The following is a 17,815-nucleotide window of genomic DNA, read 5'->3' on the forward strand; positions in this document are numbered from 1 at the left end:
ATGTACGCATAATTAGATTTCTCATGGAAGAAAGGAGAGGGGGTAAAAGGAGTTGCGTCCATCTATTGAGAGCCAAGGGGTAGGCAACTGGGGGGGGGGGGGGTAGTCACAGCCCCCTGCCTCCCTGCTCTTGCAGCTATTTGAATAGGCGCTGGTGCAAAGAGACCTTAGCACCACACCAGAGTCTGGTGTCTGTTTGTGTGTAGTTCATTTGTGAGTGTCAGTGTACTTTCTCCAGATGTTCTAGGCTTTTAAGATCAATGCTAAAGAGACATCTATCATTAGACTCAACCCAGAAATATACAGACACAAAAAGCTATTGATCCAATGTGTTTTTAAAGTCACATCACCTTGAGAACCATTTCTAAATGTGCTTTTATCAGCCTGGGCAGGCACTGGTTACTGATAGGAGGTTTTTTCCCAGAGGGGCCAGATACTTGTAGTTAAATTATGTTACCTTTTTATTTATTTATTTTTTGGATTAAGGCACAAATATCAAAAACTCATTTTATAAATTGGAAAAAAATCTCTTTTTAAAGCATTTTTCTTTTGAAAACTTTTCATTGTACATTTTGCTTTTAAATAAAAAGCAATTATGAACGTTAGAAATCCTGTACTTTAAAGGACACAGCTGCAATCCGACCGGCTAGACTTGATGTCATATAACTACAACCAGTCACAAATTGCAATTATTTAATTTCTCCTTCAAAATCCTTTTTCATACAGTTGGCACTTCCATAAGTTAAAAGGAACGGCATCCATTTATCGCTACCAAATCCGGGTCCCCGATTGGTCAAAGTTTGTCCCAGTTTAACTCTCTACACATGACTACTGGCTACACATGAATGGAAGGATTTTAAACGTGGAAGCTTGATACGCACATTTACATTAGGTTGTGCGTTTACATAGACTTCTCATTGGAAGTGGTCGCTTTCACACGTGTTGCAGATGGTGGTGGGAACATACCTTAAAATCTAACTTAGCGTACAACTATTGTGATTTTTTTTAATGGAGAGAAATTGCATAATTTTGCACCAGTTTTCTTAAAACCCTAATGAATTGTGTATTTTCATACTACCGGCTTATTAGATTCTCATTTCTCAAAACACTCATAAAATATGTTTGACACTACCAATTTCCTCACAGTGTTGCCAAAAATCTCTCAGACTTTCTGACTCACAGAAACTAATTGCACCGCTTTAAAATTTGAAGTGAGGTCTATCCTGCAAGTGTTTTCACTCTTTATAAAATGTTTGCACCGCAGCAGTAGAGACTCTGCAGCTAATCAGAGAAAAAGGTTTGCAGAGTTTCTGCAAGGATTGCTAAATCCCAGCTCAATGTGATATTGTTTCAATATTAGCTGCATCTCTAATTAATGCAACTCTAATTGAAAATTGCTGCTACAATAAGCTGAAAACTACATTTTTGACTGGTAAGTTTTGAACATGGGAATTAGCAAGCTGCTAGTGTTACTTCCCATGGTTGTCACACTTCAAGTTAACTTAGCTGCTGTCTTTTGTGATTAGCAAAGAGGAAATAGCTCCTTTTAACAATTCCCGTGATTATATTAAACAGGGTTTCGGAAAAACACAATGGATGGCTATTGTGCTCACATCATTTCCACTGAACAGCTTTTTGCTGGATTCATTTGGAGATTTGAATTAGCCATCTCCTTCTCTGGGCAACTCTCCTACCTGTGAAGCCCTGGTATGACTCATTTTTTTAAAAGCTTCTTTTGTGTTGTTGTTTTATGCGTGCCACTTTGAAACAATTCCCAACATTAGAATCTTTACGGCCCAATAAACTCAAGAGAGTCGGACCAAATTGGCTGGCCGTACTTGGTAGCTTTAAAAGGAAACAAATGAAGGTGTAGCTGCTGCAACAGCGGAGGAAACGGGCAAAGGTGAGGGCTGCAAAAATTGCCCCCAAGCTCTGCAGGGACACTGTCGTTTTTGTCCACTGCTCAGAAGTTTCCAATCACTGCAAGGAAATATGGAGTATATTATAAGATTTTATACAATAACTTGATTTATTTCACATTTCCGCAGAAATCTACTTTTATGGTTAACAGTTGCCATGCCTACAGGAAAAACAACACATGTATGGCTTGTTTAGCCAGAACACTATTAGATGACACAGTTTGCAGTAATCTGTTCACAGTTATGTTGTATGGATGTATGTGATAAATCTACAAATTGTTACAGAGGAAAACTTTAGGTATATGTAAATAAATACAATTTTCACTTCTTAACCAAACAGCACATGACATAAAACAGTAAAAACCATTTTTAGGAACTAACGTCACTTTCTTTAAGTCCCGCTCTGATCATCTTTTGTCCTATCGTAAAAGAATTCCCAGCGGTCTTTTAATTAGGAGTTTGCCGTTCTTAGATACAATTTTAAAAAGCTGTGTTGTTTTCTCAGACATAGTTTCTGCAGAGAGAGCAGCAAGAGATCATCAGACATTCATCTGTGAGTTAAGGGCAGGATTGTTGTTGGGAGTAAGCCTGCGCTCATTTCCCATAATCCCTTTGTTTATACTTTCTCCTGCTAGCTTACAGCCCCGACACCCCGTAGCTAACATTAGCAGTGCAACAAAAACAGCTCATAATATTGAAGCTATCCAGCCATACAGTTTTGAGCCAGATGCCAGATCAGACAAGGAAAGCAAAGACATACATGGATCCCTTTGTCTGCAGGCGGATGTATTGGAATGTAGCACAGCGGGGAGTTTGTGGCCTGCAGATTGGAGTTTGTCTGTAACAGCAACCAGCTCAAACAGGGAGCCGGTCTTTCCACACACTTTACAGCCCAGGTACACGGGCAGTTCTTGTCATCAGTGGAAGTGGTAATCCTCCACTGAAAGCCCTGGCTGGGGTATGTTAGGAGACGAGTGTCGTGAGTTGTGGGATCAATGTCTTCATCATTCCGCCATCCACCTGTGCTCTATTTTTTCTCTAACTTCCTCAAACACTCGACCCCACACGTCTATTCACATGCACTCGGGGAGGCTTGAGAGGGAAAAGACACAACCCTGTTCCTTGACACCAGAGCTCAGGCTCAGGTCAGCTCTAATCCTTCTCAGGTGATGCTGTTCAGATTCAGAGGTTTCAGGCTGATCTGCTTAAATATGCCTTCCTCCTCATCGCGCTCAAAATTCCCCGCTGCTCAGCCAGCACCCGAGGAGCAGGAGGGGGGCAACTGCCACTCTGGAGTTTCGACTGAGGGGACCAGTTTTGCATGACCTTAACAGTTGTCCAGTTTTAAACATGGAGGGAGAATAAAGCCTTTTTTAAACAACTGGACCAGGTAGACGTCACAAGAGAAGGCGTCATCCTGAGCTTTTTTTCCCCCTGTTTTTCCAGAAACAGGAATGGTGACACCCGGTGTGTTTCTTGGAGCGTTCCCACTCATCCTGCTTCGGGCACTTAAAGTATAACATTGTGCTGACGTGCTGGTTCCAACATGAACACTTTCACCAACAACCTTAACCCCACATCCAAATTCTTCCCCTACCCCTCCAGCTTCTTCCTATCCCTCTAATTGTAGGGACATCTGGAGGGTTAAGGGGGTCCGAAATAGATTTTTGAAGGGGAGTGCTCTGTAGACCTCCTCCGTGAGGATAATCCGCGTGGTGCTGTGGCGCAGAGCAGAACCAAAGAAGTTTACCTGTGATTGTAAGTTATGACTTTTCGTTTTAGCAAATCGGATGTTATTATGCTGGCAGCTACGCGCTAAAGTGGCTGACCGGCGACTCTTGATGACATCATCAAGTGAGAGTGATGTCTGCATTAGAAGACACTATTTTTCTGTAACTCTCCATTTGGAGGGCTAAGTGTGGGGGTGGGGAGAAGCCGTAGAGGAAGAATTCAGATTTCTGCACAACTTCCGTAAACATGAAGTATTTCATTAGATTGAAGCGATAAAGCCACACATGATACCCTTGTTGCTGAGATCCATAATGTGACACATGTCTAACGTTCACTCTGCTACGCCGAGACGCTTTCATGTAATCACGGTCCTCCCTCCAAAACATGTGGGATTGCTGCTGAGTAGCAGATTACACAGCTGAGCATGATCTGAAACTGGCTGAGGCCTGCTGGGAATTCAAATTTGGGATTCCAATATAGCCATGGAAGGGTTAAAAGCATTACATGGCAACTTTTCCCCACTCTTGACCGTCGTTACTTATTCATTACGTGTGTAAACAGCTTAGAACCCCTCTGTGCATCTGTGTTCCCTACAGCAGCGCCGGTACTCAGCTTGATTTTATGTAGTCAGCAGGTGGCATCATTAGCCAGAGAATAAAAATGAAAAATAATACCCCTGCGTCTCGCTATGATATCCTAGCAGGGCTCACTGGCATAATTTTCCTGTTTCTAGTGTGCAGGATTGGAAGTAAGGAGGTGTAAATTTAATATACGTCTTCATCTGTTTTGCATTTCATTTGGGAGAAACAGAATGTGCAGAATTACCTCTGCCGTGTGGGTCGTTGGATCATGCCGTGTGCTGTGAGAGGAAGGCATGAAGGGGCACTGAAGGGGCACAGAGATCTAAGGTCACCATATTCCCTCATCATTCTGACAACACCTCACTGAACGATGCTGCTGTGCGCGGCACATCCGTGACCACACATTCAGAGAGCGGTTCGCTAAAACACACAGGGGGGTGTTTTGTTCCTCTGATGAACTGTAGGAGCAAAGTTTCAAAGATCTTTGGGTCTGAGCAGACAGCAGCATAGATTTGCTGGAGGGTCACTGGTTCGAGTCTTGGCATTGACAGGTTCGGTCTGGTTGAAACACATGTTTGCCCTACTTCTGTGGAGCCCTTGAGCAAGGCCTTAGACCCAGTTTGCTCCAGTGAAGCGTGCTAAGTGGCCACAGGTGCATGTGTGGTTGTATTGGGCAGCTCCCAGGTATGAATGTGAAGCTACCCAAGTTAACAGTTTGCTGTCAACAAACGTCCCATCAATAAAGAAACGCTTAAAAAGACAAGTTCTATATAAAGCTGCCAGGAGAAGGGGAGGGGGGGGTACTATTTGGGCTTTTCTGGTTCTGCTGAACATGGATTTGTACGGGATGCTTCCTATAGAACTGTGATGAATATAAGGAATGAATCAGATATGGAGAGCTTGGCAGACTGCCGCTGCTTTCTTAGAATGCCACTTCTGCTCCCTCCCAGCCCAGCTTAATATTTCTTTAAAGGGAAAAACCTGCGCATATTTGCACGGGATTAGTTTGACACGTGTAACATCCGCTCTGAGAGCTGGCAGTAACACTAATGTCCAGCTTACTGCGCTCATCTTGAAGTTTTCCCTGCAGGTCAAACCTGCAATTGAACCTCTTGATCTCATCATCCACAGCTCTTCACTTTCCCCTCTCTGTCTGTGCCGCGCTCTCATGCGCACAGCGCCGCTTGGCTATCCTACATAACCTGTAAAAAGAGTGATCAGACCGTGACGTGCAGAGTCTCCCTCACGCTGCGCGCGGAGAAAGAAAAACGCAGAGGAGCTGAAAACCGTGTGTGTGCCAGTATCCCGCTGTGATTGCCTGATTATTTGCAGATGGGCAGCGCCGGGCTTGAAGAGTGCAGAGGTTCCCCCTGGCACGCTGCGCATGCGATTATATATGTGATTGCCGTGGAACTTCTACTTTCCGCGCCCCGAGGATGTCGGTGATGTGCCACGGCTCTGAGGAGGGCCCTGCGGGGACCACCTTCCCAACCCGACGGACCCTCATTCATTCGGAATTACAACAAAGGAGCAGATCTGCCCCCACCCCCCGCGTGACTCCGCTGAGCGATTGTTCTGTGGGTTTCCGACCGACTCGAAGTGGTTATGAGATCAATTAAAACCAGCTTAGGGAGTTGGAGTGGAGATGTGCGACTCATGTGTTCAAGGCGGAGGATTCCGAATCCGCTACTACACACATTGCATTCAGGGAACAGTTTTGCTCACATTGAGCTGCATCAAAATCTAATATAATTAAAAAAAAATCCTGCATTTGTTTGACTTTCATAAGTTTGTTTTACGCGCGCTTGATCCGGAATTTCCGCCTGCTCTCGTGTGCTCCAGGAGCGTGCGTAAAGACACATTTTCACAAAGTGTAAGTGATCTTTATTTATGCCTGGTAGTGTCTCCCTCTCAGGCACACACATGCGCACACGGAGAGTTCTCAATCCAGTGATGCCACTAGATGCTCTGCCCGTTTTAACCTCGGGGTTACCTCTTTTGTTTCTCCTCCAGCGATGCGACGGCGCCTGACAGTTGCTGTACTCCATACAGTTCAAAACGATCAGGGCAAATGAGAAGAGTCGAAACTGCATCTGGGCTGTTATGTGGACTCCAAATAAAACAAAGAAAAGAAATAAAAAGAAAAGCGCAAACCTGCGCCTCGTATGATGAGCTCTGTCACTTTGGGATACCTCCTTTCAGGTTGTTTTTTTCAGTCAATCCTCAAAAGTGTCCAACATCAGAGATGCTACATGGCATCGCGCTTCCTGTCGGAATCATCTTCTCTGAGGAGTTTATCTTTGAACAAGTTAAAAACACAAATGTCCTTGTTTGGAGAGGAAAAACCAAATGGGTTTTTTCATTGATAAGAGTGACGAAATCAACTATCCTGTTGATGAAGGGATGAACGAACCTCTTCTGTGTGTAAATGTGTTGGAACTATCGCAGATGCAAATGTTTAGGAGCCCTCTTCAAAGATAAAAGAAGAAGAAAAAAAGCGCAAAGTGTGCGTAAAAGTGTCCAAAATCCTCCTCGAAATGATGTTGCGCACCTCTCGGGGTAAAGGTAAAGAGTGATCCCGCTTCAGGTTCCTGCTGAGTGCAAGTGCGGCTCGGAAACGTGCAGCATCCCTGTCAGAGTTCGGTCTTCAGATGAGAACAGAGGTCCGAAGAGGAAGGAAAAATGTGGAAGCGTATGGGAGGGAGGGAAGGAGGAAGGGAGGGGATCTGGGGTTCCTCTCCTCCAGCTCTGTTAAAAGTTCCGCTGGCCTCCTGCGTACCTGCGGTGCCACCCTCAGGAGTCAGTCCCGCAACAGAAAAACTCACGTGTTGCTTCGCTGGTTAAAATTCAGCAGCCGGCCAGTGCGTGGAGCGCGCGCAGAGGCTGAGCCGTGACTGAGTCCACGCTGGTCCTGATGCGCGCTGCCCTTCACCTCATATAGCGATATAGCGGCGTGTCGCTGTCACGTGCAGAGATTTCCACTTGTGTTTCCTTTTATTGGGGATGTTTTAGAGTGGCATTGCGCGAAGTGGCCCCCAGCGCCCGCGCACTGGCTCACTCACTGTGGGCCGGTTCGACATCGCCTCTGGGTCCTAGTGAGCGCAAATAGTTGGAACATTCTGGGAAGAAAAACATTTTTCCTCTGTCTTTTCTTTTTTTTCAGAGGTAATGGAATTTCAGACCGTCTGCGGTGGACCATGGGATTTCTGGTTATATCAACATCTTAAATATGCTTTTACTATTCGAATTAGGATCCAAATCAATCATAAAGGAGTGCAAATTTTTCTGTCCGACTTTCTGCTCAGCATTAGTGACCCCATCTCTGCTGAAGATTCAGACCTTCTTTGAACTTGTCTCTAATAGGAAATCAATGGTGAAACAACATCAGGATTTCATAAAGTCTTTTCCTTTTTTATATAAATGAATGAAGACTTAAGAGGACTGGGGTGATCCTCATCCTCACTCTCATTCACCTCATCAGGAGAGACGCAGCTGCTGTCAGAAGAACCAGGTAATCCACACCTAAGTGTGGGGAAGCAAACCACATGGGGGAGGAGGAAGAGGAGGCAAAATTGTGGGAATGTTTTCTTCAGCATCTAGAAAACAGGAATGTCTTACCCCCCGCAACCACTAGGTGTGGCACTTAATCCGTTTTTAATTTAAAGGAATTAATTTGAAGTGGTTTTTCTATCAGGGAATCTACAAGTGTGGGGTCCGACAGTGAAATGTATCACAGATCGTGGATCACTTATATACGTTGCTGTACTTCAGGAGGTAAAGAAAGGGGGGAAAAAATCTGTGTTTAATAATGTCTGCTGGAAAACCTATGGTGACCTTTGTCCTGGCTTTGTTTATGCGCTCCTCCAGAGAGTGGTGACAGACGGTGTGGTCAGCCGCAGCCATGCCCCTGGTTTGGAATCCCTTCTAGAAACAACATCTAAGAGTGCACGGTTAAGGTGAAGGTGATCATTTAGGCCTCTGGTCCCTTTATTTCATGATGTGTCATGGAGAAAAAGGGGGCCGGTAAACCAATCACTTTGCTCGCCTATCTCCCTCTGCTGCTGCTGCTCGTTGCAGTGCACAGAAGAGGAGGTGACGTCAGCATTTGGATGGTCTGGCTCTGCGCCCTGGAAGCCATAACAGCAATGAGGGGAGCTGCTGTGTACTCGACTCATCAGATGATCCAGGCGGAGATTTCATCACTGTTTGACTGATTGAAGGGCAGAAAGATGGAGGGAAAAAATAGCCAGCTCAGGGTGGTGAGGAACACGTCAGTATCTGAAATGTCAAGAGTCCCCAAATATTCCAAGATGGCATTTTCAATGTCCAAAACTCAGAAAATTCCAAAATGTACAATTACAAACTATGCCCTTTAAGTGTTTATCAACAGTTTTTAATCTTTTTTCAAAAACAAGGGAGATCAAATCTGGATCATTTGATGTAATACGATCTAAACGTTTCCCAGTAGCCCTTCAGCTGATATTGAGAGGAAACTGTTGTCATGGATCTGATGTCAAAGCCATAGTTAACCTTTGGACCTCAGCTCCCAACGCCAATCAGAGCACCTTTAATGCAATTCAGATCCTTAATGCTGAGTTTGAAGGCATGCAATGCAGCTTCAAGAAACCTAAAGCATTTGTGGAACCTTTCTACATAAAAGTTTCCTAGAAACCCACAAATTAATCTTAGGCTGTTCAACAGAATCCATTTGAAGAACAACCAGGCATAGACAAAAAGGGTGGCACTTTCACCTCAGATTTTGTCGCACAACTTTTGGAGCCAATTGCAGGGATCAAGCATTTTTTGTTACTGTCAAGAAGACCTTTGCCCCTATTTGCAGTTGTTTTGGTTCACGGTTATTGGCGACCCGTGCAGGATGAACCCCGCCTTTGTCCTTCAGTGGCTGGGTGAGCTCCAGCAACCCCATGACTCCAAACGGGTATTGAAAATGGATAGGTGGATTCTCTTGGGAAAAGAGTTCCAATTGTCTCAGCTTTAAAGTTTTTTCTTTCTTTCCACAGATGTTCAATAGAGGTTTAACCCTTGTGATATATTGTGGGGTCAAAATGACCCCACCCTTACATTGACGTGTTCTCTCTACCATGACAAAGGTGGATAAAGGTGGAAAGATTTCATGTAATCCATGGACACCAGTGAAGATCACAAATCATTGAAGAAAAAAGGTTCAGAGCACTGTCTAGTGGGTCTAGATGACCCAACTCCCAATGTTGAAGTGCCTAGGATAGGACAAGGGTTAAACATCTGAAGAATACGTACATCAGACGTCAGAGGTGCATTAAGCGACTTGAGGATGGCCATTGCCAGCCTTTAAACAAGCAGACTGATGGATTGGGATCAAAGCATTTTCAGTCCTTCCTAGAACAGCATCTTTTCTGTTCAGGTCTGTTTCAGTGGTTCGATTGCTGAAATAATAAGTCAGTGGAACGTCAATAACCAAGTGGCACTGAAGAGCAGGCTTAACTGTCATTTAAAATGGTTGATGGAGAGAATCTTCAACTCTGTCCTTTTGAAATAAAGCATCATTTTTGACTGTTACGGTCTTCAAACTCAACCAAAGCTTCACATATTAAAGTTCCAGTCTGATCATCTCTTGTTTCCGTGGTCGTTATACCCTTTTTAGTCAAAATAAAAAAAAAAAAACTGTTTATTTTGTATAGCGGCAGGAGTTTATCAGACATTGGCTTCTGAGTTGTGGGTGGGACTATTGGCATAGAGCAATCCCACCCCCCCTTCCCCTCCCTGTGGCTGAGTGCTGGGAGCTCAGCTCTTCATTCACAGCAATTTAGAAAAAAGAAAGACTCAGAAATGCAATGTTAAGCTCGATTTTCTTTAGATATGTCCTCCATCATACAAAAATGACACAAAAACATGTTTTAAAACCAGAAACATATTTTTCTTTTTATCAAAGTGGGTTTTTAGAAGTGGCTGCAAACTCTTTTATAACATTAGTTCTACGGGCAGAAAAGTAGTAGTCTTGTTACAGACACAAGGCTCCAGTTCATCCAAAAACGAGCTTCGCTAAAAGACACTTCAACAAGACTTTACAACCACTTCCACACATCCCGGACTAATGTGTCCAAACAATCTGAGCTCCTCAGAATTTGAAGGTTTTATCTGGCCTTTCTATTTTTGAGCCACATGCACCTTGTAATGACCCCGCTGTGCAAACCCTTGTGATGTCTTCTCTTCATGCCACAATGGAATAATGATAGGTCTACCTGCTGCAGCGCGTCTCTGGACGCAGTTTGCTGCAAAGGCTTATTTTCTTTACCATGGCAAAGATCCTGCTGTTTTCACAATGTACTAGCTCCATTTATAGGTCCAGCAGAGAGTGATGACATTTAATAAAAATGGTTTCATTCGACAACAAGCTCCCATGCTCAGCTATACTGCTGTTCCAGCAGCTAAAACCATTACCTTTAGACATGTAGAAGGAAAATCTAAAATGAAGTACCGCACATTAACCTGAAACATAAATTAACCTGCTGGTAAAGCGATATGAGTGAAAGGGAGCAGCAAATGGAAGCATTAAACTGCATCAGACACTTTTCTCTACAGCATCGCTGCTGCTGCTCCACTTTAGAATATAAAGAGTACCGGAACAAAAGTTAGGAGCACCACCCAAAACGGTTTCAACACTTTTTCCATTTTTTACTCATTACATATCACTTAAAACAAAACCGAATTCATGTGGAAAATGAGCACATTTCCACTTTCATAAACACTTGTTTAAGCTTTCCTCAAAGTTCCGCTTCAGGAAACAGAATAAAAAAATAAAACTAAAAAACTTTATGGTTTATCCCTTGTGCTATCCTTAGATGACCCCACCCTAACATTGACGTGTTCTCCCTACCATGACAAAGGTGGATAAAGGTGGAAAGATTTCATGTAATCCATGGACACCAGTGAAGATCACAAATCATTGAAGAAGAAAGGTTCAGAGCACTGTCTAGTGGGTCTAAATGACCCAACTCCCAATGGTAAAGTGCCTAGGATAGGATAGGAAGGGTTACAACAGTTGAGCTGTGGTCAAAGTTCATCACCAAAGCCTTAAGGTGGAATAAGTAGTCATGTGTTGAGCTGTCTTGGACAGGACTGTCACTTCCAACGAGCCATTAGATATCGACTTGAACTTGGTTTATTTCTTTTAGAAAACTTAAATATGACGCCTAAAACAGAGGTGACTGGCAGCCCGCTCCCAGTGCAGACAAATACTTCAGCTTTTATTATGCTTTCATGCTTTTTGCTGAATGATTAATTAATTCTTGTCTTTAAATGCAGTTGTTTCCCTGCTGCCATCAAAATGTTTGAATGGATCTATAAAAGGGGAGTTCCCAGTAAATGTGCCTGGAAAAGACGCCACATTTATGAACATTTTAGGTTGGAGAGAGCAGATCACCCACTAATCTAACTTCTTACTGGTTGAAAAAAAAGTGAATTCAACAGGTGGCAGCAAATGTTCTACAGTATTCATTTAGTTCTCATTTGTAAAGATCCAACAGAGACTTTAGTTTCATGTGTTATTACCGGCTTGTCACATATTTGATCTTTTAATACCATAACCTTTTTAAATTTCATCTTATATTTGGTTGAAAGTGTTCCACCCATTGTTTTCCTGTTTCTCTTTCTTTCTTCTAGTATCTTCCACCACTTTTTGCTGCTTAACTCCTTCTACCATTTTTCAGCTATTTCAACCATTTAACTATTCAAATGTTCGACTCTTTCAGCTTTTTCCAGCTAGGACTTTTTCAAATCCTTGAACTTTTCAAGATATTCCAGAATTTCTGCCTCCATTGAAATCCATGGGGAATCCTTGAAAACCTTTGCTTCTTTCTGTGGTGCAGAGGCTCGCTGGTTCGATACCCGGCGATCGCATTTTTCACAAAAATACATTTTTTGTTATTGTGCCGTTTTCACTTTTTTATGATCAACTTTGATCATTTCTTTATTTATTTTGCCAATTATTACCCTTTTAGTGTCATTTTCATTTAACAATATAGCATCAACCCTGCATTTTCTTCTGAAAATTCAGCTCCTGCTGGTAGAATATGTTTTTTTATGTCGTGTTATGTTTTTTTATGGTGCTATCCCAACACTGCTGATGCCTAAATGTAGTTGCAATGTTCTGCCAGAGATGAATAAAGTAAATCTTGAGTTCTTTCTTCCACCAGAGGGGAACGCACTCATCAAATTTTTTATTCTGTGTGTTAATAAAGGTGTTACGATTAACCGTTTTTTATGACTACGAACCAACCAGATCAATCTGTCTGAGGCATCGAATCGACCTAGACATTGTAAATATTGTTTCAAAATGAAATCAATTGATCTTGGAAAATATTTAGATTGAAGCTCGTTTGGCTTATTTTCCTACAACATAAAAACGACCGAATGCATCAGTGGACAACACACGTGTGATGTCATTAACACGGATCAGTCCATCATTCCAGTCCAATGTGTGGACAGACTTTGAATAAAGTCATGTGACCATCCAGTGTCTAGAATGTTCTAAGAATGTTCCCTTTGGATTCTTTGGATGTGGAAAAACAACAGTGGTGAACTTTAGGAAACTAACGTGTGAATGGATTTGACATTCATTCTAGTTTACTTGTTTGTTTGGACACAGATTTCAATTAGATTTGATGATCTGGAAGAAATCCAAGAATCTGGAAAACTTCACTGGAATTTTCTGTCTGAGTCTCACTGGTTGAAGTTAGGATGAAGATGATCTGGATCCACTTTAGGACAGAGAATCAGATTCAAATGAACAAATATGGAATGTGAATTGTTTCAGCAAAAACAAATGATATGAATTGATTTGTTGTTAAAATGCATCCTTACATCCATAGTGTTTAGCCAGTTTTTCCCTTCTGTAGTATTTAGCCTTCGTAACCCTTGTGCTATCCTAAGCACTTTACCATTGGGAGTTGGGTCATCTAGACCCACTAGACAGTGATCTGAACCTTTTTTCTTCAATGATTTGTGATCTTCACTGGTGTCCATGGATTACATGAAATCTTTCCACCTTCATCCACCTTTGTCATGGTAGGGAGAACACGTCAATGGTCATCTTGACCTTATAGGATAGCACAAGGGCTAAGCCTTAGTCAACTGCCCTTACAGGTCTGCAGTCAAAAATGGTCAAACCTGTGTGGGGCACGCATGTGGTCTGCACTGTAGAGCGGAAGTGTTCAGGTGCAGTCATGCTGCAGGCGACGGCTCGTGGCAAACACTTCTACAACATGAAAAGGTAAGTAAGGAATCGTACGCTCCATTGTCAGGCGTCCCTTAAGGTGGCCTCACGAGAATCAACTGAGACACGCCTTTAAGATGCAGCTGCTCCTGTCTTTGACCCAAAAACTAGCAGCACTCGTATGAGAAGAAGGCCTTAGAGATGATGAAATAAGCAAACAGCCAGGAGTTATTTTTGTTCTCAAAGATGCTCCAGCCTGGAAATCGAAGATTTTCTCTTTAGCCATAGAGCAACCAGTGGACTTGGGCCGTCTTGAGTGTTGTGAAGTTCAGCATGGCATTTCATCTTTTTAGAGATGGGACTGCTGAACTCTCAAATGTCTCTTTTTCACACACCATCACAGATGTGCACACAGAAGGTCTCATCTCTTTCTGGATTCTAAAATAACAAACCTGCCAAACCTTAGAGCATGTTATAAAGTAGCTTTGTTTAGAAGTTCAGTGGAGTGCAGACAAAGACACTTCTTGTTCTTTCGTGATTAAAATGTCCCAATAGTCACTTTATCCATTCAAAAAGAATAGGTAATAAAAGTCCCACACATCGTTTTCATGGAAAAACGCACGAGAGGAGGCGTTAGGTTTCAGCTCAACTGTCCAAAGAGCAGTTATGTTTATCATATGAGTGGGTCAGTGACACATAATGGAAACCAATAAAAAGGAAAGCAGCAGGTCTTGGTCTGTCCTGGTCTGAACAGAACACAGTTTGACTCCTGCTGAGGAGCCTGAACAGCAGGCCAAGCATCTCTGCACCTTCCAGATCTTTGGTCCGACTCTGAATGTTTGTCGTATACATTCTGGATAAAATATGCATGCAAAGAAAATGAGAAGCGCCGCAGGCCTGAAAAGCTGTTTTAGAGAAACAGCAGGGTGGGGTGGGGTGGGGTGTTATTAGAAGGTTAAAAGCAAAGTGGGCTGGGATGGGACATTATAAAGATTGTGACCGTCTGGCTAATGGCTCTTTATGGTTCCCTGGTGTCCTCAGAAAGGCAGGATGACTGGCAGTGAGGGTGACTATGGCTAACTGTACATCACCTCTGCGTGCACCCCTCCCCCTCGCTGGGGCTGCCCGCCACGCTGAAGAGAACCACCGAAACACCATAAAACCAACAGACTAAACAGCCATTCATCATCACTGGGCACTCACCAGCCGCATCACAGCAGCAGTCTGAACTGTCCCGCTCGCTGACTCAATGTGCACATTAAAACTTCATCAAGTATTACTGATACAGAAAGTCCAACCACTCTAACCTCAACAGCCATGTGTAATGTCCAGAAATAAGGCAACAGTGGGTGAAAATGGTTGTGTCGGTCACTTTTATTGAATTTAAACCAACTGTAAAAGGAGATTTTGCTGCTTAACAGACACGCTTGGAGAGAAGATGCGACTCAGCCATGGTGACTCATCTCCGTGGAGGCTAAAATCCAGACTCCTGACCTGCCCAGTTCGGTGTCTGCGAGAAGAAAAACATCCAATTAGACCCGCGGCTGATACCTGGGACCAATCAAAACCAATTCTGATCGTAATTGTGGGAAATGTGAAAGAGGAAAATACATATGTAAGCAGTTATATGCAGACATTTCCCCAACTGGGAAATGTGTGTCCAGCTGCTGGAGTTGACGGGAACTCCGAGCAGCCGGGCGGGAAAGGTTTTCTATACATGAAGGACTTGCAGCCATTAGGACAGCGGGATGTAGCGCTGCTCTGTGAAACTGTTTAAGCTTTTCCAAATGACAAACATCTTTAATGAAGGAGGAACTGCATAAAGGAGGCCACTGCGCACATCCAACTGTTCAAGCTCAAGTGTCTGGCCCATCGTGGATCTTTGAGGAGTAAGTATCTGCATGAAGCTGCAGCTCCAGTGCACATCTTGGGTTTTACCATGAAACTTGTACGGTCAACATCAAAAACACACAGCAAGAAGATGAGTGGACCCTGGGCCAGACACCTGCAGCAGGGAACTCCAGGCTTGACTGATGTCGTCCTAAAGCCTTCACCTTGTTTGCGCTGCAGCCCTGAGTCAGAGAGCCCGGGCCTGGTTTTATGGTGGATGGGAATCTACCTTGTCATTAGGCCTTTGAAGAGGAATGGAGGGATGAAAGCATTACTTCTGTTAAACTTGCTGTTACTGGCTTATTCCGTGTAAAGAAAGCTTTTGTTGATGGCTGTTCATCAACATTCTTCAGCCTTGTTCCTCTCAGCTGCTCATTTCAGGGCCTTTGAAGTCAGATCTTGCTGACCTACTATCTGACCAGTTGAGGAGGGGTTTGGGGCGCCCTACAGCGACGAGGTGGGGGTGGGGAGGGGTCTTGCATGTGTATGTTTTTGCGCATTACTCACCTCGTTCCTGCTGCTGTAGGCCTGCTTTTTCTCAATGTTCATGGCCAACATTTGGCTGCGGAAGGAGAGGCTCTTGGTCTTCTCAATCACCTGCTGGTACGGGGATGTGGCGTTGTTTCCCATGACAACATGGCCCTGGAAACACGGAACACAACGGATGAGACCAGAGTTCATCTCATTTGGTTCTGCATAGACTATTCTGTCATCTCCAGGCTGTAGCTGCATGCTTCTCGTGCATTTCTGGACAATTCTGGGTCATTACAGACAGCCTCTGTGATGTAGAGGCCAAAATGTGAAGCTTCAAAGCTTCACAAACAAATGAAACAGGGTAAGGATTATGGTTCTTTGTTATACCTAACCAAGAACCACCAGAGATGTAATGAAATTGATCTGATTGCTAAGTTGAGCGGGGAAAAAACGGACTAGAGAGGAAGACAAAGTCTCACCAGTTTGGAGTCAATCTTGGCGTCCAGCCTGGCGTTGCGGATGAGGTTGACGATCCATCTCTCTGCTTCCTCGGGAGTCATGTTCAGTTTGTCTGCCAGCATGCTGAAGAGCACACCAAACATGGAAACCGTTAGAAAGTCATAAATACAAGAAAACACAATAAGATGAAATCATAACGGTGGCGTTTGTTGCCTGACCAATGTAGGAGTTTGTCCACAATTACTGGAGCAAAGGCTGTAATTGTGCAGGACATGCAACACTGCATGATCCAGATCCTTGTCAACGAGAGCTGCATTCACACACACAAGAGTTTACACACAGACGAATGAACTCCAGAAGTAATTAACGGTTTTCTTCCTGATGAGAATCACTAGTCCACAGTATTTGAGTGTAGCAACAGGAACGGCAGGATTTCTATTTGTCAAATAGAGGTCGGCCACGGCTGGATGAGCTGCAAAAGTATCACTGCTTGGAGTTGCATCAGCTTGCCGTCAGCTTCAGCTGGTGTGATGAAGTTGTTACAAATATAAAAGGAGTGGGTCATATTCACAGCTGCTCCTACCATGGGGCTTGGGGAGCCTCTGCTGTGGCTGGGGCTGCTCATAGGCCTTAGTTGGGTGGAGGCAAATGCCAGCGGGAAATAATGATGCCTGCAGCCTAGATTTAACTTTTGTTTACACGTTTATATTTGACATTTTCTTTCAAATGTCACAAATGGTAAAATGATGCTCTAAAAACCATATTTTAGCAGAGGGACACTTGCCAGTTTCTTCTGTTTGTCTTTGAGTTTTTGCTCATACCTTATTTTAATCTTAAACTGTTTCGATGCCCATTTGCAGAGACACAAATGAACAGAGATCCTCCAACAGTCAGTTAGCTAAACTTTGCTACAGTAGGACATATTTCAGGATCATTTATGGCTTTTTAAGAGTTATGTGCAGAGGAGGAAATCAAATCTGCCTTTTAGACAAAAAAGAAAGGACAATTGACTTTTTTTTCCCACAAAAAAATGGTTATTTGCTAAAATTGAAAAGCCATAGTTGATTTCATACATTTCTGTATTATCTAGGGGCTTTATTTTCTGCAGGTGTTCGATGGTGACTCTACTGCAAAGTCTTTCGTCAGAGCTTGTAGTGCCGAGTCTGCGTTGACTGATCTTTTTCTTTACTAAACGCTGATCCAGGTACCTGTACAGTTATTACAAATGCCTGAATAAGATGAAACCTTAGCACAGAGCTGGGATTCATTTTGCAGCGATGCATGCAGATCTGCAACTGCATCAAAATAAAATGGTGACTGCTGTTAATGTTGCACTGCAATTGCAAAATGTAATAGTGTTCGTAAATATCCAACAAACTGACAAAAACTGAAAGCAGAGCTTAAAAGAAAGCCTCCTTTAATCCAAGCTTGATTTACAGACTTGCATGAATTACTCGGTTAGAGCTGCAGGGACGACCTCCTGCTGTCTGCGTGGCTCTGGTTACTTCTCCTTTCTGCAGAGGACGACTGTCCACCTGGGTGCTGAGACA

At 43.4% G+C, this 17,815-nt stretch overlaps 2 protein-coding genes across 2 annotated transcripts in view; both read right to left on the reverse strand.

Moving 5' to 3' along the window:
• The window catches only part of rspo2 (R-spondin 2), an 83,569-nt gene extending 77,245 nt beyond the window's left edge, over positions 1-6,324 (reverse strand). Inside the window, exon 1 of the mRNA NM_001252245.1 lies at positions 6,225-6,324. Within this exon, the coding sequence (NP_001239174.1) occupies positions 6,225-6,324 (100 nt within the window). The remainder of the gene's footprint in view (positions 1-6,224) is intronic.
• An 8,474-nt stretch (positions 6,325-14,798) lies between these two features.
• Positions 14,799-17,815, reverse strand: part of eif3ea (eukaryotic translation initiation factor 3, subunit E, a) — a 38,181-nt gene continuing 35,164 nt past the window's right edge. The window contains exons 11-13 of the mRNA XM_004086632.3: positions 16,286-16,388; positions 15,840-15,974; positions 14,799-14,952 (exon numbers count right to left, since the gene is read on the reverse strand). Coding sequence (XP_004086680.1) covers positions 14,917-14,952; positions 15,840-15,974; positions 16,286-16,388 — 274 coding nt within the window. The 3' untranslated portion in view covers positions 14,799-14,916. The remainder of the gene's footprint in view (positions 14,953-15,839; positions 15,975-16,285; positions 16,389-17,815) is intronic.

This window comes from Oryzias latipes, chromosome 16, assembly GCF_053564925.1.
Source record: "Oryzias latipes strain Hd-rR chromosome 16, Olatipes_Hd-rR_3.1".
NCBI classification, from domain to species: domain Eukaryota; kingdom Metazoa; phylum Chordata; class Actinopteri; order Beloniformes; family Adrianichthyidae; genus Oryzias; species Oryzias latipes.